At 46.2% G+C, this 27,689-nt stretch overlaps 1 protein-coding gene and 1 long non-coding RNA gene across 3 annotated transcripts in view; one reads left to right on the top strand and one right to left on the bottom strand.

The window, feature by feature from the left end:
• The window catches only part of NGEF (neuronal guanine nucleotide exchange factor), a 40,339-nt gene extending 38,185 nt beyond the window's left edge, over positions 1–2,154 (bottom strand). The window contains exons 1-2 of the mRNA XM_067740199.1: positions 1,839–2,154; positions 987–1,126 (exon numbers count right to left, since the gene is read on the bottom strand). Coding sequence (XP_067596300.1) covers positions 987–1,126; positions 1,839–1,945 — 247 coding nt within the window. The 5' untranslated portion in view covers positions 1,946–2,154. The remainder of the gene's footprint in view (positions 1–986; positions 1,127–1,838) is intronic.
• A 78-nt stretch (positions 2,155–2,232) lies between these two features.
• LOC137226092 (uncharacterized) lies at positions 2,233–13,653 on the top strand. Of its 2 annotated transcripts, XR_010944174.1 has the most exons (4): positions 2,233–2,427; positions 5,059–5,141; positions 9,950–10,046; positions 10,751–13,653. It is a non-coding gene; the product is annotated as an uncharacterized lncRNA (long non-coding RNA). The 2 variants fall into 2 exon arrangements; XR_010944173.1 differs by having other exon boundaries at positions 9,950–13,653.
• The last annotated feature ends 14,036 nt before the right edge of the window (positions 13,654–27,689 follow it).

Here is a 27,689-nt window from a genome sequence, read left to right as displayed (position 1 = left end):
CTGCCCAAAAAGTCTCCTAAGCATGGGTCTCCTGGGGCAATGGAAGCTCCACTTCCACTGGAGACACTTCATGTCCGTCTGAGTGTTTGGGATGGAGAACAATAATGATGAATTTAGGAAAGAAAATTTTCAAGCCAAAATTTTAATTTAACGAATAAACTTCTGCTCTGACAACCCTGAAGAACAGAAAGATTTCTATGCCGTACCATTCCCGAAGAACCCATGTCACCCACTTGTGGCCACCTCTGGTGATGAAGATGAGAGCTAGTTTGATGTCATCAGCAATCTTTGACTCTTAAATGCGAGCGCTCGGGTTTTGGGGATGCCTTCTCAATCCACTTTCTGCTTTCACAGAGCTTCAACTGCAGCTGTGCAGGAGCTGGACACGCGGGCTATGCCCTGCACTTCTGGCCATGCTCTGGACAGGCAGGTGGAGCCAGGCTTCCCTTCCTAACCCAGGGGCCTCTGGGGCTCCCAGCTTCTCTCTACTTACCTTTCCTTCCCCTGTGCCAAGTCTGCCACTGCCACCCCTTTCTGAATTGCCCCAGTCAGCCTGACTCTCTCCACAAGTCCCCTCTGCAGGGTCCCCTCCCTTTACAGGTCTTCCCCAGGCCCCCGGGTGGGGATGGCGGGGGGACGCATGGAGCGTCCCCTCCTGCATGGCCCATAAGCACCTAACCCCTGGACTTTCTGGCAGAAGACACAAGAGGACAGAGAGCCCTCCCCAGGAAAGAGCTGGGCAAGCACACCTCTCCAAGAGAGCAGGAAAGAAATGCATTTGCTAAAGCCCAATTATACAGCCACTATTAAAACGCGGCAGTTTTGCCTCTGGAACCATTTAGAACCAAATATGTCAGTAACCTTCCTTGTCAGAAACATCTGTCCAGGGGAAATGCAAGGGCATCCCACAAGCAGGGGAGCCCTCAGAGTCCGCCAGGAACCAACGTTTCCCCCAGTGACGCCCCGTCGCCGCTGGGGACACCCACCTATTTGTTCGATGAGGTTCCTCCAGGAGTCGGAGGGAATGGGGTGGATCATCTGCAGGGCCTCGGTGAGCGTGGTGGGGCTGTCGAGGGCCGGGCACTCCTCGGGTGTGGCCTCATTTCCCAGGGTGGAGGACGACTCGCTGCCAGAGAGAGGAGAGGCAGGAGCCGGTTATTTTTAAGCAACGACACACCTCGGCCAGCTCGCGAGAGGCGTCCGCACAGGCGGCCCTGGCCAGATGGACCCTGACCAGGATGTCCAGGCCGAGCGGCCGCCGCCGCTCCCTGCCACGCAGGCCCCACAGGCCCTTTTTGTCACCGCATCAGGGCGCGACCGGGTAATTCATTCCCACACCAGCCCACCCAAACCTTCATGTTTTCGGAGCTCGCGGGCAGGCGTCGGAAACTTGGCGCGTCCTGCCCGCTTCGCGGCGCCGCCCCGCCGCCCGGACGGGTCCAGCGGCCAGGGGCCCTGCGCTCGCTGCGCACCCCGCGCCGCTCGCTGTCACACGGCCCCCGGCCCCCTTTGGGTAGCGATCCTCCAGTCCCAGGGCCACGCGGCGCGGAGAGGGGCCACCGAACGGGACGCGTGCGCCCAGGGCGCCCGAGAGAGGGCGCGAGAGGCGGTCCGGGGCAGGGACAGGGGTGTCGGCGGTCCGGCTGGGGAGCATCCCCCGACCTCAGGCGGCGTGCGGGCACGATGGGGGCCGCGGGAGGAGTGAGGGGCTGCGGGGCCCGCAGGGCGGGGGGCGCGGGACAGGCAGTTCGGGTAGGCGTCCCCGACCAGGGACGCAAGCTGGGGCCACAGGCGCGCAGTGGTGGCGCGCAGGGGTCGGGACGGCCGCTCGTCCTCACCTGCCAGGGAGGTGTCCCGCCGCTGAGTCGCGCGCGTCGCTCTCCGAGGTGGAGCTGTCGTGGTCCACGGCGCAGGCGGCGCTGAAGGCTGCGGCCAGCAGCTCCATGGGGGCCGGCAGCCAGCCAGGCTCTGGGGCCGGGTCGGGGACCGCGCTGGGGGCCCGGAGCCGGGCGGGGGGCGACGAGCGGGCTCCGGAGCAGGGTCGCAGCGCGCTTAGCTGGAGCCGGAGCTGCCGCTGCCGCCGCCGCCGCTGCCAAGAGCTCCAGCAGGCGCCCCGGCGCGCGCCTGGAGGCTCCCGGGGTTGCCACGGCAACGGGGGAGGCGGGTGGGGCGCGCGCGGCGGGGGCGAGGCCCGGCGGCAGCCGGGCGGGGGAGCCTGGCCTTGGGCGCGACCCAGGGCCCGCGGACGCCGACTGCTGCCCGGGACCGCCGACCAGGTCCGCGCCTCCCTCCTCTGCCGCGGCTCTGCCCCGGCAGGGGAGACGAGGAGGGCAGGATGGGTGGGGGCCGGCGAGCTGCGCCTTCGTCTTCCCGCCCCCTCCTCGCCGTCTGGCCACATCCCGCCAGCTCACGGGGCGAACTTGGAAGGTAGGGGCGAGGTGACCCTCTGCCCGGCGCGCCCTCGAACTTCCGTCTTGCCCACCCCGCGCATCCTATGAGGTCCTTCACAGGGACCCGCCCGGAGACCCCCGCCTCTGTCGCTCCGGGCCCAGCCTCGAGGGACCCTCGAGGATATCCGCTCCTGACCTGACTATGGAGAGGGGGCCAGCGCGGAAGCCTCTCCCGGACGAGTCTGGCTGACCCCGGCTACCCCGAGGCCCTAGCAGCACGGAGTGGGTATAGGGGAGGGAATGGAGGAGAAACAAAGTGCCCCCAAGCCTCCACCCGGTTTCCCTGCCCGGTCACAATGACGTTCGGAATCTGCACCTTTGTGTTAGCTAGTTCAACTCGCTTCCGGATACAGAGAGCAAGCAAAAATGGGAAACTGGAGTCGAGGGGAGTGTGAGTGGTCCCGTGTGACTTGGAAATCTAGACGGACAACTCCAAAATCCGACTCCAAGTCCAGTAAGAGAACTGGAGCCCTGCCCGGTGGCCTTCTCTGAGGGCAGCCCCTCCGCTCCCTGCTCCCCTGGGCGGTGCCGGGTGCCGGGTGCCGGGACGGCGGCCTGTCTCTGCGGGCCAGAGCCAGTTCCCGCTCTTCGGAGGGTACCTGGCGGGGTGGGTTGTGCAGACCAAAGTCGAAAATCTTCTCGGCACCTTCCCCTGCACAGTCTACCCACGGGGCATTTGTTTAAATTAACAAATTCCTCGTTTTTCGATGCAAATACTCCTGCTGCGAGGGGTTCACTTACTAGTTAGTAGGTTGGCTTTAATGCGTTCCTTAGCCAGTCGTCTAGAGCGCGGCAATTGTAAAGGGAGAGTTGGAGTGGAAAAGGAGAGAAAGCAGCTTAGAAAGGGGCCTTTTTGCCAAGAGGGGAACTCCCTTTACCAGACTTCAGCTGGCGACGCCGGCGGTCCTACGCATTCCATCGGTGCTCAGGTTGACGCAAACCAGTTCCTAAAGCTGCCTCTTAGCCCTCGTTCCCCTCGAGCGGCCAGAACGGACAGGTCTGATCTCCTCTTGCCCTTAAGGCCTCATAATATTTGCGTGACAACCGTCAGGTCTTCTGTCTTTCCAACCCAAGCCACTCCTTTCTTGACTCATTCTGCGTATCTCCGGACAGCCCTCTCTTGAGCCCTACATTTTCATCTGTTCACTGGCAGTCTTCACCTGGATGTCTGCTAAACACTCACATCCCCACCACCACCAGCAGCCAACCAGGAGGCCAGGCAGAACGTGAGGGACAGCCGCTCCTGTACCTCCTGTCACCCCACATGTCAATGCCTCACTGAGCCCCCGGGATCCCCAAAAGCTTTCAAAGCTGTCCCCTCCTTGGTATTTAGACCTCTCCTTCCCTCTGTCCATCCTTCCCTCTGTCCATCCTTCTCTCTGTCTCCTTTTTAACCTATGGGTCGGCTTTTGTCCCTCCCCTGCTTAAAAACCTCTGTTGGAGTCCCATCCCCTGTGGGCGAAGACCACCTTCTGCCTCTGTAATGGGCTCTTTACCAGGTGTCCCACTCCTTGCCATCTTCCTTGGCTAGAACTGCCCACCTTACCCCCCAAATCCTCACCGTTACTGGTTGAGGCTCCTGGAGCATCCCCACCAGGCCCTTAACCCTGTATAACCAGCGGCATTGCCTGGCACTGTAATTCCCTGTGAAGAGGGCCATCCTTACACTAAGACATGGGCTCCTCTAGGGTGGGCACCCTGGTGTCCCACTCATCTTTCATCGGGGTCCAAGGAGGTGCACTGGCTGGGCAGTCACTAGGACCTGCTGCTCTGCATGGTTTCACCGCCCTTGAAATTCGACGTAACACTAAGTGGAAGCTGTCACTTTCACACTTGGTTGCACTGAGGAGAAAAGACTCATTTTTTTTAAAAATCAGAAGATATTCAAGTGAATTACATGTATTAAGATGAGTATAATAAAACCTTCCAATTGAAAAATAAGCTAAAAATACCCTTCTAATTATGAAATCAGTTTAGAAAGTCACTGCGTTCTGAAGGCATATAACCTTAAGCTAAATTCCCCATGTTCTATTTTCAATCCTACTTAGTGCTTACTGGGCAGGCTATGATTAAAATCTCCATTTAACTGACATTTTGCCCTAAATCATTCACAAAATAAAGTAGAGGGAAATATTTCAAATATTTATACTTGATTAGTCCATCGTTGGTGCTCTGTAAGCATTTGTTAAGGAATTAATGATATGTTTTAAAAAACATTTAGTTATTTTATATATTTTATCTAAAAAAATATTTAGTTATTTTATATATTTTATCTAAAGATTTTCAAATATTTATACTTGATTAGTCCATCGTGCTCTGTAAGCATTTGTTAAGGAATTAATGATATGTTTTAAAAAATATTTAGTTATTTTATATATTTTATCTAAAAAAATTTAGTTATTTTATATATTTTATCTAAAGATTCTTTATTTCTTCCTTTGGGTTATAAAAGGTAAATATTGGAAACAAAGTGGATTCTTATTTATGTAGCAATCTCAGCCTTCAGGTGTTCTCATTTATGTTTATAAAATGTTACTTTATTCTGAGGGAGAATTGCTAGAAGCAGAAGGAAGCTTAGAAATGATCTGGTCCAACTCTTCTTTTACAGAAAAAGAAGCAGAACCAGAGGGTTAAAATGACAAGCCCAAGATAACAAAACTGGCTAATGGCAGATTTTGGAAGCATGTGCTAGTAAGTCAAGACTACCTTGTGTGGATTAAGGAACTGCAAGTTTCTGTTTTCTTATTCTAAATATTTTTAGGGTCATATGGTATGCCACCAGATTATTACAGGTTAAAACACATCTGTATTCTTAAATCTAGTAGGAAAATGACTTTGTAGTGAGACGGTAATCCTCAAATATACATTTTAAAACTTCTAGAAACAGGTGCTTGATAACTTTTAATTAACTATAGCTTTTAAATCCATAAACACAGTTTATTTTTGTCACTCTTAAGAGACTTTTTCAGTTGCTTTGAAAATCAACACATTTAAACCAGAGGGGCAGCACCAACAGTCAGTCCCCAGAAGGCTACAGGCTTGAGGCTAAATGGACCCCCCAGATCCAGGTGAAAGTTAGGAAAAGGACAAGATGTAGCCTCTCTCACTGCAGCTCCAAGAGAAACCATACTCAGTGGATAAAAAGACTTCCCCACGAGGAGACTCTCCGAATTTAGATTCTTCTGTTGTGTGGTTAGAAGTATTTTACTGGTGAGGTGGAGGGGGAGGTCTTTCCTTACTTATTCTCAGAAGGATAATTTGTAAATGTGGGATTGTAACACGTTACAGAAATAAGTTTAAAACACAATCAATTTATCCCTGTTGAGTAAAGAATTAATCTTACCCAAAGAGAGGTCTGACCTTTTCCTTGGGCTGCCGGGAGGTGACCTCTAAGCCATTGGAATGTCTGATAAGAGTGTCTTTGCTTACCTGGGGGCTGGGGCCACATCAGATAAGGTGGAGACTTTGGGCCACGTGACAGTAGCTCAACCTCCAGAGGGGCTAAAGACTGAGGTCAGCCATCTGGGTGGCCAACCAGTTCTAGCTGATGGAGCCCCAATAAAAACTCTGAGCACCCAGGCTCAGATGAGCTTCCTGGTTGGCAATATTGTCATACGTTGTTACCCGGGAATGTTAGCTCTGTCCACAGTTTCATAGGGACAAGGCAACTGGAAGTTCCGAGTGGAGCCTTTCTGGATTCTGTCCTATGCATCTCTACCCTTGTCTGATTTAAAACTGTAGCCTTTCACTGTAATAAGCCATAACCATCAGTAACAGCTCTGAGTCCTTCTCATGAATCTTTGAACTGAGGGTGGTCTTGAGGGTTGTACCCTAACTTTGCAAGCCTTGAATCTGGTTTAGAGTACAGTGACCACGTTCCTCTTAACAGCCTTCCTTTCCTTGGTCTCTTTTTCTCTCTGTCAGTCTGCCCCGTACGCCGCTGCCAGGTTAGTTTCTCTCAAGCACATCTGTTTCCGCACGTCTGTTGTTTTCAGTGACTCCCCAGTACCTTGCTGGTACTTCATTGCTAATGGAGTTAATGTGCAGCCTGGACTCGGGCTGCCCGGTTGGGAGCTGGGTCACCCCAAGAGCTCCCATGGCCCTGCCTTTGCTCTGTTAGCTCTGCCCTGTTATCACCCACTTGCATGGTTTCTCTTCCCAGTGACCTGAGATTTGGGGGTGGGGCAGCTCTGAAGATGTCATTTATTTCTGCTTCCCCAGCATCCAGCCCAGCCAGGAGGCATCGGGAAATAGTCAGTGAATAAGTAAATACGGGGAAGTTGGTAGGTGTTACGTGGACATGTCCTTGGTTTCATTCTTTCTTCTACAGTTACTGAGTCTAGCACTAGCCCTCCCTTGGTGTTACATCTTGGCCTTCTTGGGTTAGAAGGTAATTCTTTCATTGCCCTCTTTGGGAACTAGCAGGTTTCTGGGGTTGGTGCCTTAAGCGTGGGGGAGGTAACTGACCTGCTGTGGTGAGTCAAAAAGCCCATTAAAACTGGATTCGTTGTTTTGGTGAAGTGAGGAGCGTTTTGTTTTTGTTTTGTTCTTTTTAGACGTGGTCGCTATGGTGGACAGTTGTTATAGTTTTGGTTAAATAGGGAAAAGCCCAGAGGGATGAAGAGATGCGTACAAATCTTTGTCTGATTTAAGAAGATATGCGAGTGTTGGACAGGTGTCAGTGATCATGGGAAGTAGGCATCGCGGTCCGAGGGCTTAGCTGCCCAAGTTTCGATAGTGCTCCGCTGAATACATTTTCAGAATCAAAAATAGGCAGCCAAGCTTTGCTCCACTTCCAGGCGTGAGAGGCAGCCTGGATGATGTTGTTTGGCTAGTGAAATGTCGGAATTTCCAAAGCAATTTGATGGTTCATGTGTCCTTAGTACTGTCCTTAAAAGGTTGAGACAAATGGTGGCCGTATCGTCAATTATGACATGCAGACAGTTGTATGGCCTGGATAGAAATGTATTTCTCAAAACAGGCTCCCCAAAATAACTCATGGATAAAACACTATCATGTTGTGTGTTTGTCTGAAACTGCGGAAAATGAGAGCGGGCCTGGGATGTGGGTTTCTCTGGAACGTTCCTAACCAAGGAGCTGGGGGCACATACAGCCTGAGGATGTTGGCTATGGGTGATGTCATATACTTTTGACCAATAGGAGCATTTCTGAAATAAGGGGGACCTAAGAGAAAATACTGCTATTTCCAAAATATGTTGAGGATGAAATTTGGAGAAAATGAGATTAGGAGTTGCCTTGGTACATTCCTAATCTAATAATTTACATTTTAAGTTGTGGCCATTAGGGTTTATACACTCTTAGTTGGAACTCAAACTGTAAAGGCATTGATAGCCCTCTTGCTTCCACTCAAACATTTATTCATTTTAAATCACCTTACAAACTATATAGCTAGATCTAATTTAGTGCTATATTAATTAGAGCATTTTGTAAACTATAGTATACTATACAAATAGAAAGTGATATTATTATTATTTAGGAAGCCTACATTAAACGCTAAAATACATTCGCTATTGTAATGGAGAATGCATTGCCTTAACTATTAACCAAATGTAGCAAAACTATTTAAGATATGAAACAAGAAAGAAAAATATGTCCATTCATAAATAAAATATACTTGAAGGAAAAGCATGCAGTTAACAAAATTAATAACTAGACGTTGTTCACACATTGTTCTTTGAAAATTGCAAACAATTGGATTTTAGAGAAATATTTTCCTTAACAAGAAGTACGTAGCATGACAACTTTTCATTTCCTACCGAAGCAAACCACCTCGCCCTTAACATCCAGTAGAAAGAATGTTTTGTGTTGAGTCACCAGGACTAAATGTTCAAGGATTTAGAGTCTCATAAAAAGACCCATATGTCTTTGGTAGAGACTGGTCACTTTATGACAAGAGCTGTTAGGAGCACAAAGGAGGTGTCCCACCAGACAAAGTGCCTGGTTCCAGGTCCTTGACTGCCTGTCATCATGTTGATGAAAATGCCTTTCTTCCCAGGAATTCAAAGCTTTTGACTACTGTTGGGTATTTTGGAAGGCTCTAAAATAAGGGAACTGGTGACCACAGTGTACAACAAACAAATGAGTGTTATAATAAAGAGAAAGCACGATATTTCAAAAGCACAGCAGATACACGGCCATCAAAGAGTTTAAAAAATGATCAGCCAGTGTTAGCCAAGGCTTGGAAGCTGTCGTTTGCCTCTGGAGGTGGGAGTGTGAATTGGTGCCACCTTTCTAGAGGGCACTCTGACACCCTTATCATAAATCTGCACATGTTCATACTCTTTGGCAAAGAGATTCTAATTCTAGGAATGTATCCTAATGAACTGTAAGAATCCATGTGAAAAATTAGCTACAAAAATATTTATTACAGTGTTATTTATAACAGTGAAATATTCGGAGTAGCCTAAAAGTCCAATAACAGGAAATCGACTGTTTAAATTATGACATGTCTCTAAAATGGAATATCACTAAAATGATTTAGAAAATCTTTAATAATCTGGAAAGATGCCCATAATATATTGACTAGAAAAGCAGATTCCCAAACTGGATGGTAGCACGATCTTATTTTGTTTGTAAATAGAGTTATATATATGGACTTCCAAGCATACAGATGTATTTGAAAAGGACTGGAAGAATGATCACCAAAAACATTTCACAGTACTTGTGGTTGATTGGTCAGATTCTGAGGGAATTTTCATCTCTTTACTCATATGTGTTTAACAAAAAAAATTTTTTTTTTGCAATAAATGTGTCACTTATGTAATAAGGGGAAAAAAGTTACTTAAAAAAAAATCAATCCCTTAATGCGCATACATCTAGAACATGAGTTTAAAGTGTTCACATAACCATAGGGAATCCTGATGAATTTGAACAAGGGGGCTTATCTATTTTGTGTTCTCTGGATTTACTTGGGGGAAAACACCTCAATTCGTTACATAAACCTAACTTTTAAAAAGCTCTTCAGTTTCCAAAGAAGCACAAATTCAAATTTTGCAGTAGATTACTTCCTGACAATCTCTAAAATTAAAGCACTTACCTGATATTCTAATCTGCCTGGTTGTAAAAATAGTCGCTTTTCCAGAAATTCCCCTTTTCCTTCCATAAACCCACGTGAACAACTCCTAACCAGAATGCTCTTTCCTTTTCCGTTGAAGTCCTTGTCCCATGGAAGGAGTCATCAAAGAAATGACTGCCTCCCATCAAAGGCAGGTCTCCTAACACCACAAGCCTTTACCTGCCCTCCTGCATGGCTATATCTCACCTGGGCTGGCTCAAATGCCACCTCCTCCATGAAGCCCACCCTGCATCCTATCTCATGGCAGGCTGTATTCGCTCACTTAGGGTCTCCTGTAGCACTTCACCAAGGTTGTGTTTAAGGCGTGATCATATTCTTGGAGAATGAATTCTCTGTCCTCCTGGACTGTTCATGGAGAGAGGACTCAGCCTGATTGATGTCCACCCCCTCACTGTGCCTGCAGAGACCTTGTACATCCTGGAAGACATAGTCACCAAATGGAGGTGGAGTGGAGGAGGCTTGAAAGCACAGTCGTTCTTTTGGTCTCATCCCAGCGCTCGGTAAATTACAGTCATAGAAACATTTACAAACCCTTTCCTTTCACCCACTAAATACAAACTTCCTCTCCTTGCTACTGCCTTAACAGGTGAGTGCACTGTTAGCTGAAGTACCATCCCTTCCCCGGGGGAAATGTCAGTTTACCAGCAAAGAAGTGAAATTTCACTTTTGCTTCTTTACCTATTTACTGTTCACCCCTCCCCTGAGCTGACCGGTTGATGCTTCTTTTCCTAATTTTAAACCCATGTCTCATTTTTTCCACGCAGTGAAGGCTGCATGCTAAATTATTGCTATTTCTAAAGTGTTGCTCAGCCCTTGGAGTAGCTTTTATTTGTCACAGTGTCAGTGGGATCTCGAGGCTTGTTTCTCTGTTAGGCTCAGGGTAAAGAGAAGGTCCTTATTAGTCTCCCTTTTCTTCCTAACCATGAGGGTCTTTTCTAAGGGGTCTCAGAGGAGGGTCTTAAGCTCGCCAGAAATACATTCTTCCCTTTGAAATTAGCATTTGTTCTTTAAAAAGAAAGAGGCTCTAACCTGTCATCAGTTGAGTGTTTTCTGTAAGAAGTAAAGGATTTTTACCAGGAGACAGGAAAGCCTCCTAGACACAGTGAGTCAGGGAAACAATAGAACTGAACTGGAAAATTCCTTCCTGTTGCGAGCATCTGAGAATACATGGTGTCCCTTCCATAACCTAAGGCCTTCGTTTCAGCACTTCACATGTTGTGAATCTCCACCAGCTGCGTGCGGGTCTTAAAGATGGAGTGCTCTAAATTTTCTGTGATGACCGAATTGAAAATCTTCAGGACAAACAGGCACTTATGCATTGCTGATGAGAGAGCAGAACTGTCCAACCTCATATGGAAGGGAATTTGACCCTAACTCACAGAACCACATGTGTGCAATGGACTGTTTGTGTCCCCCGCAAATTCGTATGCTGAAATCCTAACCCCCCAAGGTGCCGGAAGTGGGGCTTTTGGAAGATGATTAGGTCAGGAGGGTGGAGTCCTCATCAATGAGATTAGTGCCCTTATAAAAGAGACCCCAGAGAGATCCCTCGTCTTGGTCTTGGCTTTCCCAGCCTCCAGAACTGTGAGAAATAAGTGTTTGCTGTTCACAAGCCACCCAGTCTACGCTATTTTGTTAGAGTGGCCCCGTCGGACTGAAACAACACGCGTTTCCCCTTTGACCCAGCATTTCCATTTCTCAGAATTACCCAGAAGACACGCCCTGAAATACAAAATAAGATGTGCAGAAGGTCATTCTTCATGACATTATGTTTTAGAGCAAAATATTGGAAACAACCTACATAGCCATCCAAAGAAGATTGGTTGACCACACCATGGTATAGTCACCCCGACGAAGTCCTACGTAGCAGAATCGAGAATGAGGAAGGCGTTTCTGAACCGGTAGGGAGATTTCCAGTGCTACGTGAAAGAAGCAAGGTGTGGAAGAGCACATGCAGTCTGTGAACTAAAGAAGAGGAAGTCATACAATTACACACCCCACCCCACCCCATCCCAAACGAGATACACGGGAAGGAAAGAAGAGAAACCAGTAAAGATGGTTATTTCCAGAGCTGGGGTAGAGAGTAAGACCTTTCTGAGTGTACTTTTTATATAGTTTTGAATATATAACCATGTAGATGTTTTACATATTCAAATAATTTTTAAAAATATAAAAGTATGGGGGGGGAAATCAAACCCTAGAATTGAAAATAAACTGAAACAAATGAACTTAAGTAATTATCAAGTTGATAATATAACAACACAAAAAAATTCAAGTAACTTTTTAATGTAGTGCTCTGTCTTTGTGCCATTACTGAGATCTATTCTAGGACTAAAAAAAGCAAAGACATTTTAAATTTTACTTTGTAGGTGTGGCGGGTTGAATTGTGTCCCCTGAAAAGATATGTTGAGGTCCTAATGCCTCGTACCTTGAATGTGACTTGATTTGGAAATAGGGTCTTTGCAGATGTAATGGCGTTAAGATGATATCATACTGATTAGCCCTAATCCAATAACTGGTGTCTTTATAAGAAGAGGGAAATTTGGACACAGAGACACAGACATACAGACAGGAGAACACTGTGTGAAGACGTTGGCAGAGATTGGAGTGATGCATCTACAAGCTAAGGAACGCCAAGTGTTGCCAACAACCACCAGAATCTAGGAGGGAGGCATGGGACAGGTTCTCCCCTGCAGCTTTCAGAGAGAGCATGGCCCTGCCTTGATTTTGGACTTCTGGCCTCCAAGACTGTGAGAGAACAAAGTTCTGTTATTCTTAAGCCACCCAGTTTGTGGTAGTTTGTCGCAGTGCTTTAGGAAACTAATATAGTAGATTCGTTATTGGTTATGGTATAGGTAGATTAATTGTGAAATTCTTCTTTGAGTATTTGTAGAATAGAGCATTATCCTATAATACATTGATGTTGAGACCCAAGGGCCTCACTGCTAGAAAAAGGAGATGAAAATATGGAATAGGGAGAGAGAGGAGAAATGCTGTATGTCAGGTTGGAATTGAAGGTGTCCCTATGAACACACATGCATGCACACACACATAAGCACAGACACGTTTCCTCGCTCTGTCCACTGAAAAGTCCTAGAAGCGATGGCCTTCCAGTAGGAAGGAGCACATACAGCCTGAAGATCTTGGTTTCTGAGCACATACAGCCTGAAGATCTTGGTTTCTAAGTATCATTCTGCACTAAAACTAGGGCTCCTTGGAGAAATGGTTGACTTCAGGTCTGGGATGTAGAAATTATATAAAGTATCTTCCTGTGTCAGAAAGTAAGGAAATACTCAAGGATATGAAGGAATGTGTCAAAGGGACATAATAGCCATCTTAAAGGGGCTCTTACTGGCCAAATTAGTGACAGTAATGGATTCACCCGACACGTTGAATTCAACAACAACCATCAACCACCATGAATCCATAGTGAAACTCAGAAACAAAGTAGAACAAAAACAAAGGCGAGTCTTCATCACAGAAGAACATCGACTAATACAAGTGGAGGAGTAACAGAACATTCTCATTTTACAGTTTCCAGTGTCATGGTTGATACAGGAAGGATCATTAATGGATGTTAAAAGCCACTGAGTGAAAGATTAATAGGAAAGAGGATATTTACATGTTCTCAAACTATCACTTTCCAGATAACCTATTAGTTGCGAAAGGAAAAATGGTACCTTTACTTCGGAGCAGTCTGGCAGCTCCTGAATTAACCTAATGATCAAACTTAGCCTCAGGAATAGCAGGCCAGCTGACATTAGTGCCTCTTGACGGGGTGCAGTTTGAAGTACACACCACCTAGATGCATTCTTGCTAAAAATGTTTAACCTGTTTAACCTGAATGTAACCAAGTGTCTAGCCCTAACTTTCAGTTTAAAGAAAATATAGGGGGTAAAGGAACAGGTTAAAAGTCTGCACAAGGAAGCAGTCAGACACACAAGGGGGGCCATCCTGCCATTGATAAGCCTGGATTTTCACAAAGTCAGTCATGGAAAAAAATGGGGAGACTGTTGAGGTTATAGGAGTCTGAAGAGAGCATCTGACAAATGCAGTGCTCAGAATTTAATTAGACCTTCATTCACAAATCCCAGCTGTAAAAGACATTTTGTGGGGAATTCCCTGGTGGTCCAGTGGTTAGGACTTGGAGCTTTCACTGCCGTGGCCCGGGGTTCAATCCCTGGTCAGGGAACTGAGATCTCGTAAGCCACTCAGCGGAGCCACCAAAAAAGAAAAAAAGAAAAGAAAAGAAAACAGACATATTGGGGACAGTTGCAAGAAAGTTGAATATAGACTGGCTAGTAGGTAGATTATGGAATGATTGTGAATCTTTTTAGGTGTGATGATGGCATTGTGATCATGTCGAAGAATACTGATTCCTAGAAGCTTTGCACTGGATATTTAGGGGTGAAGTGTTTGATGCCTGCAATTTACTTTCCTATGGTTTAGTGGAAACAGAAGAGGGAGAAAGAGAATACACATATGCAAGGTGTTAATCATTTAGGAGGTCTAGGTTGAGGGTATATCTGTAGGTTAAATTTCTTTCTTTATAAGAAGTTGGGGGAAAGGAAAAGAAGTATTTAGAGAAAGGGCACATTTGGTTTAAAAAACTGTATTAACAATCAATTTTAAATGCAGTCGGATGTAAAGTATAGAATATTGAGTTAGGGATGGTATAAAGGCTGAGGGAATGAGGTGGCCTTTGCCAGTCACCTTGCCAAGCGTGGGAGACCCTCCCGGAATGGGAGCCCCAGGAAGGCAGAGCTTTTGGTCTCCTGTGTCCGCTACTGACCCCCTGGTACCCAGAGCAAAGCCTGGACCATCGTACGTGCTCAACAGGCATCTGACACAATGAAGTGTAAGTAGCTCAGTGATAAATACCTTTATCTGATTTCTGATCATTTTTTTAGGATAGACTCTTGGTCAAGATTAAGAAGATTTTTATTGCTTTTCACATATTTCATGAAATTACAAAAGGTCATGCCAGTTTACACCCAACCAGTGTCTCTCTCTGTACCCTTTCCGGTATTCAATATTTGAATTTTAAGCAATGTGTCAATTTGGTACATGAAAAATGAAACCTTGTTCTGTTTCGCATTTTTTTCTTTACTAGTGAAGTTGGTTTTTTGTGTGTGTTTATGATGGTTTTGTATTTTTCTTTTGTGAATAATCTTTTTGAAACTGAGTAATTATTAGTCAAATCCATTTCACCTGCCTTCAGTAATTAAGGTCATTTTAAGACTTGCATGTCTTCCAAATGGCACTTAGCCTAAACAGTGAGATGTTTGCCTGAGTTGTTTTCGAGGAACTTGGAGTCAGCTGCCTCTAGTTTGAGCTGAGCTGAAAGTCAGCCGCATCTGGTTAGAGCTGGGCTGGTTAAGACTGGATAGGACCACTGACCTCCAACTGGGCACGAGCAAGTGGGTGACCCTTTGACGTCAGAGGACTGAAACCCCCCCCCTCAGATCGTGCTAAGAGCCTCCATTGTTGAACGTGTAGAGGCCTGTAGCTTAGTTACACCTGAGCAGGGTGATGACTGCACCTTTTCCCAATTCCCTTTCCCCACTCTCCCACACTCCCCGTGCTTCCCCTGCTCCCCACATGTGTCGGCCCATGATTCTTCTTTATAAACCCTCTCCTTGCTGCAAACCTCGGAGCCTCAGCGTTTTGGCTTGCTGTGTGTGGGGCGAACCCAGCCTGGTTCAGTAATGCTTTTCTTTTGCTTGTTTTTTTTTTTTAATTAATTAATTTAATTTATTTATTTTTGGCTGCATTGTGTCTTTGTTGCTACGCGTGGGCTTTCTCTAGTTGCGGCCAGCAGGGGCTACTCTTCAGTGCTGTGCGGGGGCTCCTCATTGCGGTGGCCTCTCTTGTTGCAGAGCACGGGCTCTAGGTGCACGGGCTTCAGTAGTTGTGGCTCGCGGGCTCTAGAGCGCAGGCTCAGTAGTTGTGGCTCGCGGGCTCTAGAGTGCAGGCTCACGGGCTCTAGAGCGCAGGCTCAGTAGTTGTGGCTCATGGGCTTAGTTGCTCTGCGGCATGTGGGATCTTCCCGGACCAGGGTTCAAACCTGTGTCCCCTGCATTGGCAGGTGGATTCTTAATCACTGCGCCACCAGGGAAGCCCTCTTTTGCTTGTCTTAATTTTAGGGTTTCTATGGTTTTCCAATGGATTTGTAAATTCAGTGAGCTGTGTTGTTTGTATACGTTTTTTAAAAAACGTAGCCTGGGAATTCCCTGTCGGTCCAGTGGTTAGGACTCTTGAGCTCTCAGTGCTGAGGGCCCGGGTTCGATCCCTGGTTGGGGAAATAAGATCCCGCAAGCTGCACAGCACGGCCCAAAAAATTAAACAAACAAATTCATTAATTTAAAAAACGTGGCCCATTCTGTAGGAAAAGAACATTTCTATGATACGTGTGAGTGGAAGTATCAGCGGGGCTGCCGGGGCTGCCGAGGGACGGGCAGTGGGGTTGGCCCTGCAGCCACTCTCCCCTGACACGCCACCCCGGGATTCCTGGCTCCACTTTCCTACTGGGGTGTGGGGCAGGGTGTAAGGAGATGAGGGTCTGGGGGAGCAGAGGAAGGCCTGGCTAGAAGACCTGTATTCCGATTTTACAGAAAGGACAACCAAGGGGGCAGGACCTCTCTCCATGGACGCGTGCTGTTCCACGGCCAGCAGGGCAAGGAGAGGGTCAGGGGAGGCTCTTAGTCCTGACAGTTGCTGTGACCTCAGGTTACTTCCAGGAGGTCCCCTCACCACTGCCTATCCCCCTGCCCTCCTCTGAGACAGTTTGTTCTGAAACTGTCACCATCAAAACCAGACTTGCCTTGTCTGCTGGTTCAGTCAGTTTCACCAACAGATGATTGATTTCACCACGTGCTTCAGAAAAAAAGGAGGAACAGCTGACAAACGCTGCCAAGTGTCCAGTAATTGATTCCACGAGTGAGTACTGAGCATCCACACTCTACGCCCCTGCAGAGACCAGGCCGCCACACCCGCCGGAGCGTCCAACACGCAGCTGCTCGTTATTGACTTCATTTTTATTTATTTATTTATTTATTTTTACAAATTACTTGCTATTTATTTCTTTGCAGAGTTAGGCCAAAATACATTGATTTTAAAAATTGTTATCTATATTCTTTCTGTAGAATAGATGGAGCATTAAATATATTTGTTTTTATTTTTACATCTTTATTGGAGTATAATTGCTTTACAATGGTGTGTTAGTTTCTGCTTTATAACAAAGTGAATCAGTTATACATATACATATGTTCCCATATCTCTTCCCTCTGTGTCTCCCTCCCTCCCACCCTCCCTATCCCACCCCTCTAGGTGGTCACAAAGCACCGAGCTGATCTCCCTCTGCTATGCGGCTGCTTCCCACTAGCTAGCTATTTTACGTTTGGTAGTGTATATATGTCCATGCCTCTCTCTCACTTTGTCACAGCTTACCCTTCCCCGTCCCTGTATCCTCAAGTCCATTCTCTATTAGGTCTGTGTCTTTATTCCTGTCTTACCCCTAGGTTCTTCATGACATTTTTTTTTCTTAGATTCCATGTATATGTGTTAGCAACAAGACCAAAAGACAACCCTCAGAATGGGGGAAAATATTTGCAAATGAAGCAACTGACAAAGGATTAATCTCCAAAATTTACAAGCAGCTCATGCAGCTCAATAACAAAAAACAAACAACCCAATCCAAAAATGGGCAGAAGACCTAAAGAGACATTTCTCCAAAGAAGATATACAGACTGCCAACAAACACATGAAAGAATGCCCAACATCATTAATCATTAGAGAAATGCAAATCAAAACTACAATGAGATATCATCTCACACCAGTCAGAATGGTCAGCATCAAAAACTCTACAACAATAAATGCTGGAGAGGGTGTGGAGAAAAGGGAACACTCTTGCACTGCTGGTGGGAATGTAAATTGATACAGCCACTGTGGAGAACAGTATGGAGGTTCCTTAAAAAACTACAAATAGAACTACCATACGACCTAGCAATGCCACTACTGGGCATATACCCTGAGAAAACCATAATTCAAAAAGAGTCATGTACCAAAATGTTCATTGCAGCTCTATTTACAATAGCCAGTACATGGAAGCAACCTAAGTGTCCACTGACAGATGAATGGATAAAGAAGATGTGGCACATATATACAATGGAATATTACTCAGCCATAAAAAGAAACGAAATTGAGTTATTTGTAGTGAGGTGGATGGACCTAGAGTCTGTCATACAGAGTGAAGTAAGTCAGAAAGAGAAAAACAAATACTGTATGTTATTGACTTTAAATGGTCATTATGTGCAAGCCCCAAAACGACAGACAACACCATGCTGATAATATTACACTGATGGTTTCCAAAAAGGTGCTCGTTGAGGGCCCATTATTTCATCTATAGTTGCTGAAGGATTTATTTTATTGACTTACCCATCATAGAGGCCTAGTAAATACTTCTTGAAAACTTACTGGATAAATGGTACACTTAAAGTTGTAAACAGATTTTCTTTGTTTAAAAGTTATCTTAATTATGGGAATGGAAGAATTTCTTTAAGAATCTGATAACTTTAAGGGGAAATTTCAATTAAGACTTGGCATCTTTATTTTTCTTTTTTCAAGGAGGCCGGGTTTTAATATGGGGTATCCTAGGTCAGATTCCCTTGAGATAAAGATTCAAGTGCACATGACTCCTTAAGGAGGAGTTCCCAGGAGAAACGAGTGAGGGAGTGGAGAAGCAGGACAGGGAGAAGAAATGCCAAGCAGAGGGTTTCAGGCAGAGTCCCAGTCTCAGGTGCCCCCACAGGGGTGTGGGACGTTAACTGCCCCTCGGTCACAAGGAAGCTGGAATTTTATACTGTGGTGTCAGTCATTGCCTGAGGGCTGTGAGGGCCCTGTGTGTGTGTGTGTGTGTGTGTGTGTGTAGTGTCCCATGTGGCAGGGGAACAGGAGGAAGGCAGATGGGGTCAGAGGGATATGATGCCAAGCATTCTGCCCAGCATATTGTATATATGGGTAGACTTTACCTTCTAGCGCAGTTTATAGAATGTTCCCAATGTATTAGTTATCTATTGCCGTGTAACAAATGGCCCCATGACTTTGCAGCTTACAGCAACATTTATTCTCTCCTGGGCCAGGAAGCACATGTTTCTTTCACGGGGATGCGGTCCAGCTGCTGCCATGTGGGTCTTTCTTGGGCTACCCAGTGTCCTCATGACATGGAAGCTGGTTTCCCCAGAGTGAGTGATCCACAAGAGGGAGAGACTAATGCCTGCTGCCTTTTATGACCTTGACTCTAATTCACATGCCTTTAAGCCTTCCTATCAGTTAGAAGTGGTCATGAAGTCCAGCCCACACTCAATAGGAGGCCATGAATACTGGGCAGTGGGGTCACTGGGTGTCTTGGAGGAGGAATACCCCACATTCCTTCAACTTTTTGCCAGAAAATTCTGAGGACAACCAGTGTCGCTGTCCCATTGTGTGTTTGACACTCGCCAAAGCAAAGACTGCAAAGTGAACAAAGACACTGGGTCCTTTCTGCCGAAGCTGCTGTCCCTTTAGCCCTCTCTGGTTGACCAGGAGTTACCCTCCAGCAGCACGGGGTTTTCCACGCATGCATCATCCCAGGCACTTCCTGTGGCCCTCTTTAGATGTAGCAGACTCTGTAAAATGAATTACCTGTGATTTGCTGTTCCGCCTTGAACCCAAATCCAGCATCTCATCTCCTTGGCTCACACACAGGTTCTTACATGTCTCCCCAGGCCAGGTGTGATGGCCTTGTCTTGGCTGGCATGTGACTTTGCAACCTGGAAAGACCTGACTCCCGGCATAGTAATTAAACTTGGCCGAAATAGAGCATGTGATTATCCTACAGTGTGGAGTCAAGATCTTAATCTGGAGGTTTTATAGTTGCATGGCTGGCAGTGTCAGGATTTAGGAGACAGGCAGTGCCAGTTACCCACATCAGAGAGGAGAAAAGCAAGGGGGGAGTTCTGACACTCCCTTCCAGGGCGCTGCGTGCTGCCTGCCCTTGGTGCCACCAGGGTGCCGAGGGCCACATCACTTGCTCTTTTCTCTCTCTAGCCGGCACACCCCGCCCGTCACCCCCCAATTCCCTTACGTGCAGTGGAAATCCCCATACATTGTTTATAGGCGAAAGAAGTCATTTCTCCCATGGATTCTTTTTTTTTTTTTTTTTTGTGGTACGCGGACCTCTCACTGTTGTGGCCTCTCCCGTTGCGGAGCACAGGCTCCGGACGCGCAGGCTCAGCGGCCATGGCTCACGGGCCCAGCCGCTCCACGGCATGTGGGATCTTCCCAGACCAGGGCACGAACCCGTGTCCCCTGCATCGGCAGGCGGACTGTCAACCACTGCGCCACCAGGGAAGCCCACTCCCATGGATTCTTGTGTGAAAGATGACTTGCTCAATGGTATTGCTGTAGTCAGTGTGACGGGAAGTTTTGAGTGGCAGTGTTTTATGGTATCTCCTTTTTTAAACTTCAAGTGTAGTTGATTTACAATACTAGTTTCAGGTGTACAACATAGTACTTCAATATTTTTACAGATTATGCTCCATTAAACTCCATTAAAGTTGTTATAAAATATTGGCTATATTCTCTGTGCTGTGCATTACATCCTTGTATCTTATTTATTTTATATCCAGTGGTTTGTGTCTCTTAATCCCTTTCCCCCATCTTGTCCCTCCCCCTCTCCCCACTGGCAACCACTACTTTGCTCTCTGTATCTGTGAGTCTGTTTCTGTTTTGTCCATTTGTTTATTTTTTAGATGTCGCATGAGTGAAAACATACAGTATTTGTCTGTCTGTGGCTGACTTATACCGTAAGCCAGAGGCAGGACATTGAAGTGAGGCTTAGTAGAGGCTTTGCTGCTAGAGCTGAAAGGTGGAGGGAAAGCACAGAGCCCTGTGAGGGCCTGGTGCCGTCCAGGGACAAAATCCAGGTTACCAAAGGGTAAAAGGGCCGCAAAACCTTCAGCTGCCACCAGGAGGGTTCTGTTGGTGACAGGCTGGGGCTCACACCTCAGGCAAGGACCTGGAACCTGTGTGTTCTGCATGGTGATTAAGGCAGCTCTTTAAAAATAAAGCCAGCGGGACTTCCCTGGTGGCACAGTGGTTAAGAATCCGCCTGCCAATGCAGCGGACACGGGTTCGAGCCCTGGTCTGGGAAGATCCCACATGCCGCAGAGCAACTAAGTCCGTGCACCACGACTACTGAGCCTGCGCTCTAGAGCCCACAAGCCACAACTACTGAGCCCACGTGCCACAACTACTGAAGCCTGCACGCCTAGATCCTGTGCTCTGCAATAAGACAAGCCACCAAAATGAGAAGCCTGCGCACCGCAACGAAGAGCAGCCCCTGCTCGCTGCAACTAGAGAAAGCCCACGTGCAGCAACGAAGACCCAACACAGCCAAAAATAAATAAATAAAATAAATAAATTTAAAAGTAAAATAAAATAAAAAATAAAGCCAGAGTAATGCTAATGGAAACTGGAAATATGAATATAAATCCAAGGACAACACCTAAGAACCAAGTAATATAAGAAATGTTAATACGTATAAGAATTGCAGAGGAAATTCAAGCTATTCAAATTCCAGCAGACATTTATCAAGCACCTCCTATGTGGCAAGTACTGTTTTAAATGTTTTCCATACGTTCTTCCATTGATTTAATTGATTCCTCATGAGTCTGTGGAGCAGGGTGATACTTATTACATTTCAGAACCTTTTCTGCTGCTTGGCATTTGCTTCTTTCTTGTACACTGCTTTATCTACTAGCCAACCTAAGAGTTCCAGGATTTCTGGGAGATGATCTATCATTGCATCTAGTACCGTTTTATTGATTATTCTCACAGTGATTACTATGTTTTTCCAATAGTAGATTAGTTAACTTCATGGGTCACTTTCTACAAGGAAATAGTATTATTTGCCAAACAACATGTTGGGGGTTTGTATTTTCTGACTTTGCCATCTTTTTGCTGGAAAACCTTGGCAACGTAATCAATTGCCTTGATCAATCTCCCTTTGAAAAGGGATTGGTGTATCCACCTCTTGGTATTGATGGTTTAAATCTGAGACTGCTACTCCTACGTGACCAATGTGCTCAAAATGAATGAATGAGAAACAAACAGTGATAAATCAGGCCAGAGGATAGTTGACATACATCCTCTTATGAAAATGAAGTGGCACAAACTTCTCAGCGATCTGCCCAGAGCCAGAATCTTCCTTGGAAGAGCCGTTCTGTGGATGCTCCAGGACACGTAGTCAAGGTCACAGTTCTTTCCGTGGAGCATGAGTTGAAGTGATTGGGGCCTGGAAACCTTTCCAAGAAGGAATGCGCCAGAACCACACAACTAAAGCCCAACAATAGGCTTCTGGACCATAGGCTTTAGGGCACTGAGGCTTTCTGGGAAGTTTTCAGGGAAGTGGTTGCTAAATGTTCCCCTGAGTCACCAGATAAGGAGTTTTCTGATAGAAATCAGCACTCAGAACAGTGGAGGTGCTCAGTAAATATTCATTAAATGACAGAACACATAAATCAATGGATTCCTCTGGTTTGCAGGGTGAAGCATCTGCCAGAGTAATGATTTCTGTTTTAGAGCAGCTAACCATAAAATGATTCATTCTTCCTACTGGTATATGGGTAACAGAACAGATCATCTATGAAGGCAACTGTTGATTTGTCCTCAGGGCTGCCATGTACAGCAGCTCAGGCTGTGCACTGCCCAACTCCAGGGGTCCCTTTTACATAGATGACAGTGTGAATGGTGCCCTCCAGACTTGGGGCCTGGAATCACATCCTCAAACAAAGGATGCTTCATTCTCAAATCTATGACAGGGGAGGCGTGCAACCAGATCATTCATTCATTCATTCATTAACTATCTTAGGCCTGAGGATATGACCATGAACAAAGATACCTTGAGCTAAGTATCATCTGATAGAAAAGATAAGTCATCAGGAAATTATAAATTAATACCTATGATGGGGATAGTACACGGTACTATGGGAGCTTGAGAGAGGAGTTTCTAATGCAGCCTGAGGCAGGAAGTGGGACGGAGGGATGGAGGGTCAGGGAGGGCTTTCTGGAAGAAGCTAAGTGAGACCTGAAGGATGAATAGAAAGTATCCAGGCAACAGTGGTTGATGTGGGAGCAGCAGGTGCAAAGGCCTTGAAGTGAGAGCACTTTTAAATCCTTGAGATAAACAGGAAACGCATGTTCGCTATTGATCATTGTTCTCAGCACTTTATAGATATTAACTTAGTTTTCTTCATCGTGCCTCCAGTGAGTTAAGCATTGCTATCATCCCCAATTTAAAGATGCGTAAATTGAGGCAAAGCAAGCCTGAGTAACTTGCTTTCACACCTAGTAAACAATGGAGCCAGAGTCAAACTTGCGAATCTATATCAAGAGCCTGCGGCCTTTATTTTTCAAGGCTCAAGATATTTCAAAATTTTTCTTACATTTTGAAAGAATCTCAAAAGTTGTAAGTACAGTACAGTACAAAGTACAGTACAAAGAACGTTTTTCTCTTTTTAACTTTTACTGAACTATTGGAGGGTCAGTTGTTGACCGATGTCCCATCACCCCCAAATACTGTTTAGTCTGTATTTTCTACAACCAAGGACCAGCTCCTATATAACCAAAATATCACCAAAATCAGAAAGTTAACTTGGATACACTATTGCCAACTAATGTTCAGACTCCATTCAGATTTCATCTGTTGTCCCAATAATGTCCTTCACGGCAGAAAGATCCAATCCAGACTCATCCAGTGTGTCTAGCTGTCTAGCTGCTTTGGTTTCCTTCAGGCTGGAATGGTTCCTCAGTCTTTGCCATTTGTAACCTTGACAATGATTTCAGGCCAATTATTCTGTAGACTCTTTCTTGATTTGGGTTTTCTGAGGTTCTCTATGATTAGATTCAGACTTTGCCCACCTTGTTTAGTTTGGCAGGTTTTTGAATTGTACCAAAATGAAATCACACTGTATGTATTCTCTGATCCCTCCCGAAGACAGATGCAGTTTACTGTTTGCTTGTATGTGCTCCACCCTGTCCGCGTGTTTTCTGGTTTCAGACTCGGCTCTTTTCCTCTATAGTATGAGGTGGCTGAGGCTTGGGAGGAGTGAGGATTTATTTACCCCAAACCACATGCTGGTATGAGGACAACGCAGGACTCAAGCCCCGCTCTGAACTTCTCTGATCTCTTGCCTGTATGAGGATCCTTCTGGGCCTCCTAAGGTCAGAGCAGGGCGGGTCTTGAAGGTGAGAGAAACAGGTTTCCTGGATCCACTGCCCCAGCTTCCACATCCTCCCCAGGGCCAGTCCAGGAGGTAAAATTTTTGAAATTAAGAATCCAAAAGAGGAACTTCCCTGGTGGTCCAGTGGCTAAGACTTCTTGCTCCCAGTGCAGGGAGCCCGGGTTCAATCTCTGGTCAGGGAACTAGATCTCACATGCTGCAACTGAGAGTCCGCATGCTGCGACTAAAGATCCCGCGTGCTGCAACTAAGACCCGAAGCAGCCAAATCAATTAATTCAAAAAAAGAAAAAAGAAAAGAATTCAAGGGCTTCCCTGGTGGTGCAGTGGTTAAGAATCCACCTGCCAATGCAGGGGACGTGAGTTCGAGCCCTGGTCCGGGAAGATCCCACATGCCGAGGAGCAGCTAGACCCGTGTGCCACAACTACCGAGCCTGCGCTCTAGAGCCCGCGAGCCACAACTACTGAAGCCCGCACGCCTAGAGCCCGTGCTCCACAACAAGAGAGGCCGCCGAAATGGGAGGCCCGTGAACCGCCACGAAGAGGTAGCCCCCGCTGGCCGAAACTAGAGAAAAAGCCCGTGCACAGCAACAAAGACCCAACGCAGCCAAAAATAAATAAATTTTATAAATAAACAAATAAAAGAATTCTAAAGAATTAGAGAAAAATACAACCAATAAGATACAGATTTATGACAAACAAAAGAAACAGAAAAATTAACATTATGCATAAGGGGTAGAACCAATAAAATAATAATTTAAGAACAAAATTAAGTTATTGAAAAGTTATGGTTGTGAACAGTCAAGCAAACAAAACAAAAGGACATATAAAACATTATAGCTTAAAAAGAAATAAGAAATAAAGCAATAAGTTAAGACCTACAACCCCCCAGAAGCTTAGGGAGTTAAACAGTTAAGTTAAAAACAAAATAAAGTGGCGGGGTTCAGGGGAGGATTTGATACTAGAGCAAAGCCAGAAGCGCTGGATTTTATTAGTGGAAGTAATTATAAGGTAAAATCTAAAGGAAAACATTTAAAAGGTGATTTAAATAGAGGGAGAATAAGAAGGAAGGTGAAGCCTAAAAATTAAAAGAATGATAGGTAAAATAAACTAGAATAACCCAATTAAGGCAAAAGTAACCTAAAAGGACAACTTAACAAGTCAGAAGATGTCAACAGCTTAAAACACCAAAGGTATAATTACGTAGGTAAAACCCATGCATCAGGGGCTTCACTGGCAGTCCAGTGGTTAAGACTCTGCACTTCCACTGCAGGGGGTGCAGGTTCAATTCCTGGTCAGGGAAATAAGATCCCGAAAGCAGCACGCCATGCAGGCAAGAAAAACAAACAAACACCTACGTGTCAAGCTCTGCCCCATGCCTATTATTATTACTATTATTGTTGTTTCAAATGTTAAAGGAGTTAGCAAGTCCAAGAGACTGTCCACTTAATCCCTTAAGATCTGAGTCGTTTGCAAGTTCCTGAGCCTTTGTCTGGTCACCTCTGGGCAGAACAGGAGGAGGGAGAGCTGGGGGTCATGCCCATCCCAAGGTCACCCTGAAAGAGCCACTTGCCCTGCAGCCCGTGTCAAGGCCTGGTGGGGAGGTGGGGAACACAGTCCTTCAACTTCCCAAAGGGAAGAAAAGTTTAGCACTGCTGAAAATAAGATAGAGCTGTCAAAAATATATGAAATTAGCTGCATAGTCACAGTTATATTTGTTCTGAGACAGTCTAAGAATAGAAACAATTTCAGAGACAGAACATCTAAACCTCTTCAGTCACCATGTCCAAGTGGCCTGAGATCCTTTGAGCGTGGCAGTGTCCTTAGTTCACGTTGCACAGAAGGGGTGGGCACTCCCGGGCTTAGCCAGTGCCCAGGTAGAGGGATTGCCGGAGAGGAAGTTAACTGATGATGCTCCGTTTGCATTTTTATTGTTGAGGGTACTGGGTCTCCTGTCTCACTGGAGGAGCTGGAGAAGTGGGTTATTTCCAGAAGGCAGCTGGGGCAGGCAAACCCTTCCGCATTAGAGCTGCTGCATTCCTGCCAGGACTGCAGTATTTACCTATCCCGGTGCCACTGTGACCTGGCTTTGTGAGAGCCTTGGTCTGAGCAGTCCTGGGCCACGACTGGACTAGTTTGCACAGGTGTGCCTTCAAAGGGTCGTCAAGTTCCCAGGCTGCAACCTCTGCCCAGGGAGCCTCCCTGCCTCTGCAAATACTGAGCACTCCTGGTGAGTCAGGCGTGTGCTAAGTGCTCAGGGGGAACAAAACTTGGCCTGGTCCTGCCTTCAGGGAGCCTGCAGTCGACGTCCCCTAGACCACCATGATCAGTGGTAGGGGTTGATGATTCTGCCCAACCTCCTGGAAAAGAGGACACAGGCAGGGGGATTGGGGTGGGGCCTGAAGGGCCTCTCTACTTCCACTCCTGCCTGTTTATTTTTGAAAAAATAAGCTCTCAAAAGATATAATATGTCAACTTTTTATTATGGAAAATTTCAAACATACACTAAAGTAGACAGAAAAGTATAATGAACTACCCAAATACCTATCACCAGCTCAACAGTTAAAGACTCATGGCTTATCTTCTTTTTTTTTAAATAAATTTATTTATTGATTATTTACTTTTGGCTGGGTTGGCTCTTTGTTGCTGCAAGCAGGCTTTCTCTAGTTGCGGCGAGCGGGGGCTACTCTTTTTTTTTTTTTTTAGGGGGCCTACTCTTTGTTGCGGTGCGCGGGCTTCTCGTTGCGGTGGCCTCTCTTGTTGTGGAGCACGGGCTGTAGGCGCTCGGGCTTCAGTAGCTGTGGCACACGGGCTCAGCAGTTGTGGCACTCAGGCTCAGTAGTTGTGGCTCGTGGGGTCCAGAGCACAGGCTCAGTAGTTGTGGCGCACGGGCTTAGTTGCTCTGTGGCATGTGGGATCTTCACGGACCAGGGCTCAAACCCACGTCCCCTGCATTGGCAGGTGGATTCCCAACCACTGCGCCACCAGGGAAGTCCCTTTAACTTTTAAAATTTATTTATTTATTTTTGGCTGCGTTGGGTCTTCATTGCTGTGTGTGGGCTTTCTCTAGTTGCAGCAAGCGGGAGCTACTTTTCATTGCAGTGCGCGGGCTTCTCATTGTGGTGGCTTCTCTTTGTCTTGGAGCACAGGCTCTAGGCACACGGGCTTCAGTAGTTATGGCTCACAGGCTCTAGAGCGCAGACTCAGAAGTTGTGGTGCACGGGCTTAGTTGCTCTGCAGCATGTGGGTTCTTCCTGGACCAGAGCTTGAACCTGTGTCCCCTGCATTGGCAGGTGGATTCCTAACCACCTCATGGCTTATCTTCTTTCATCCCTACTCCTACCCACGTCTTCCTGGGCCTGCATTATTTTGAAGCGAATCCCAGACATCATATCCGTTTCATCCAAAATATTTCAGAATGTATCTCTAAAAGAAAAGGACTTTAAAATAGCATAATACCTTTAACATGCCTTAAAAAATTAATAATTTCTTAGTATCATCAAACATCTGATCCATGTTCAAATTTCCCTGATCGTCTTTGAAACGTTCCATTCCAGAAAAGGGACACAGTGTTTGTTTGAATCAGGATTCAAGTAAGGTCTATGTGTTGCAGTGGGTCGATGTTGCTTGAGAACCTTCGAATCGCTCCCTCACTTCCTTGTTTTTTCCTTGAGAACCTTTGAATTGCTACTTCACTTTCTCGTTTTCTCCTTGTACTATGTTGAGAAATTGCGTCACCGGTCTTGTCTGGATTTTGTTGATTGCGACTGCAGTGTGTTTTACTGGTTCCCCTCGCTCCTGTGTGTCTTATAAACTGGTAGCTCTAGAGGCTGATTAGAGTCAGGCTGCATTTCTTCAGCTCGT

Source organism: Pseudorca crassidens, chromosome 6 (assembly GCF_039906515.1).
Source record: "Pseudorca crassidens isolate mPseCra1 chromosome 6, mPseCra1.hap1, whole genome shotgun sequence".
NCBI classification, from domain to species: domain Eukaryota; kingdom Metazoa; phylum Chordata; class Mammalia; order Artiodactyla; family Delphinidae; genus Pseudorca; species Pseudorca crassidens.
The sequence above is the reverse complement of the archived record's forward strand: the minus strand, read 5'-3'. Positions and strand labels throughout refer to the sequence as shown.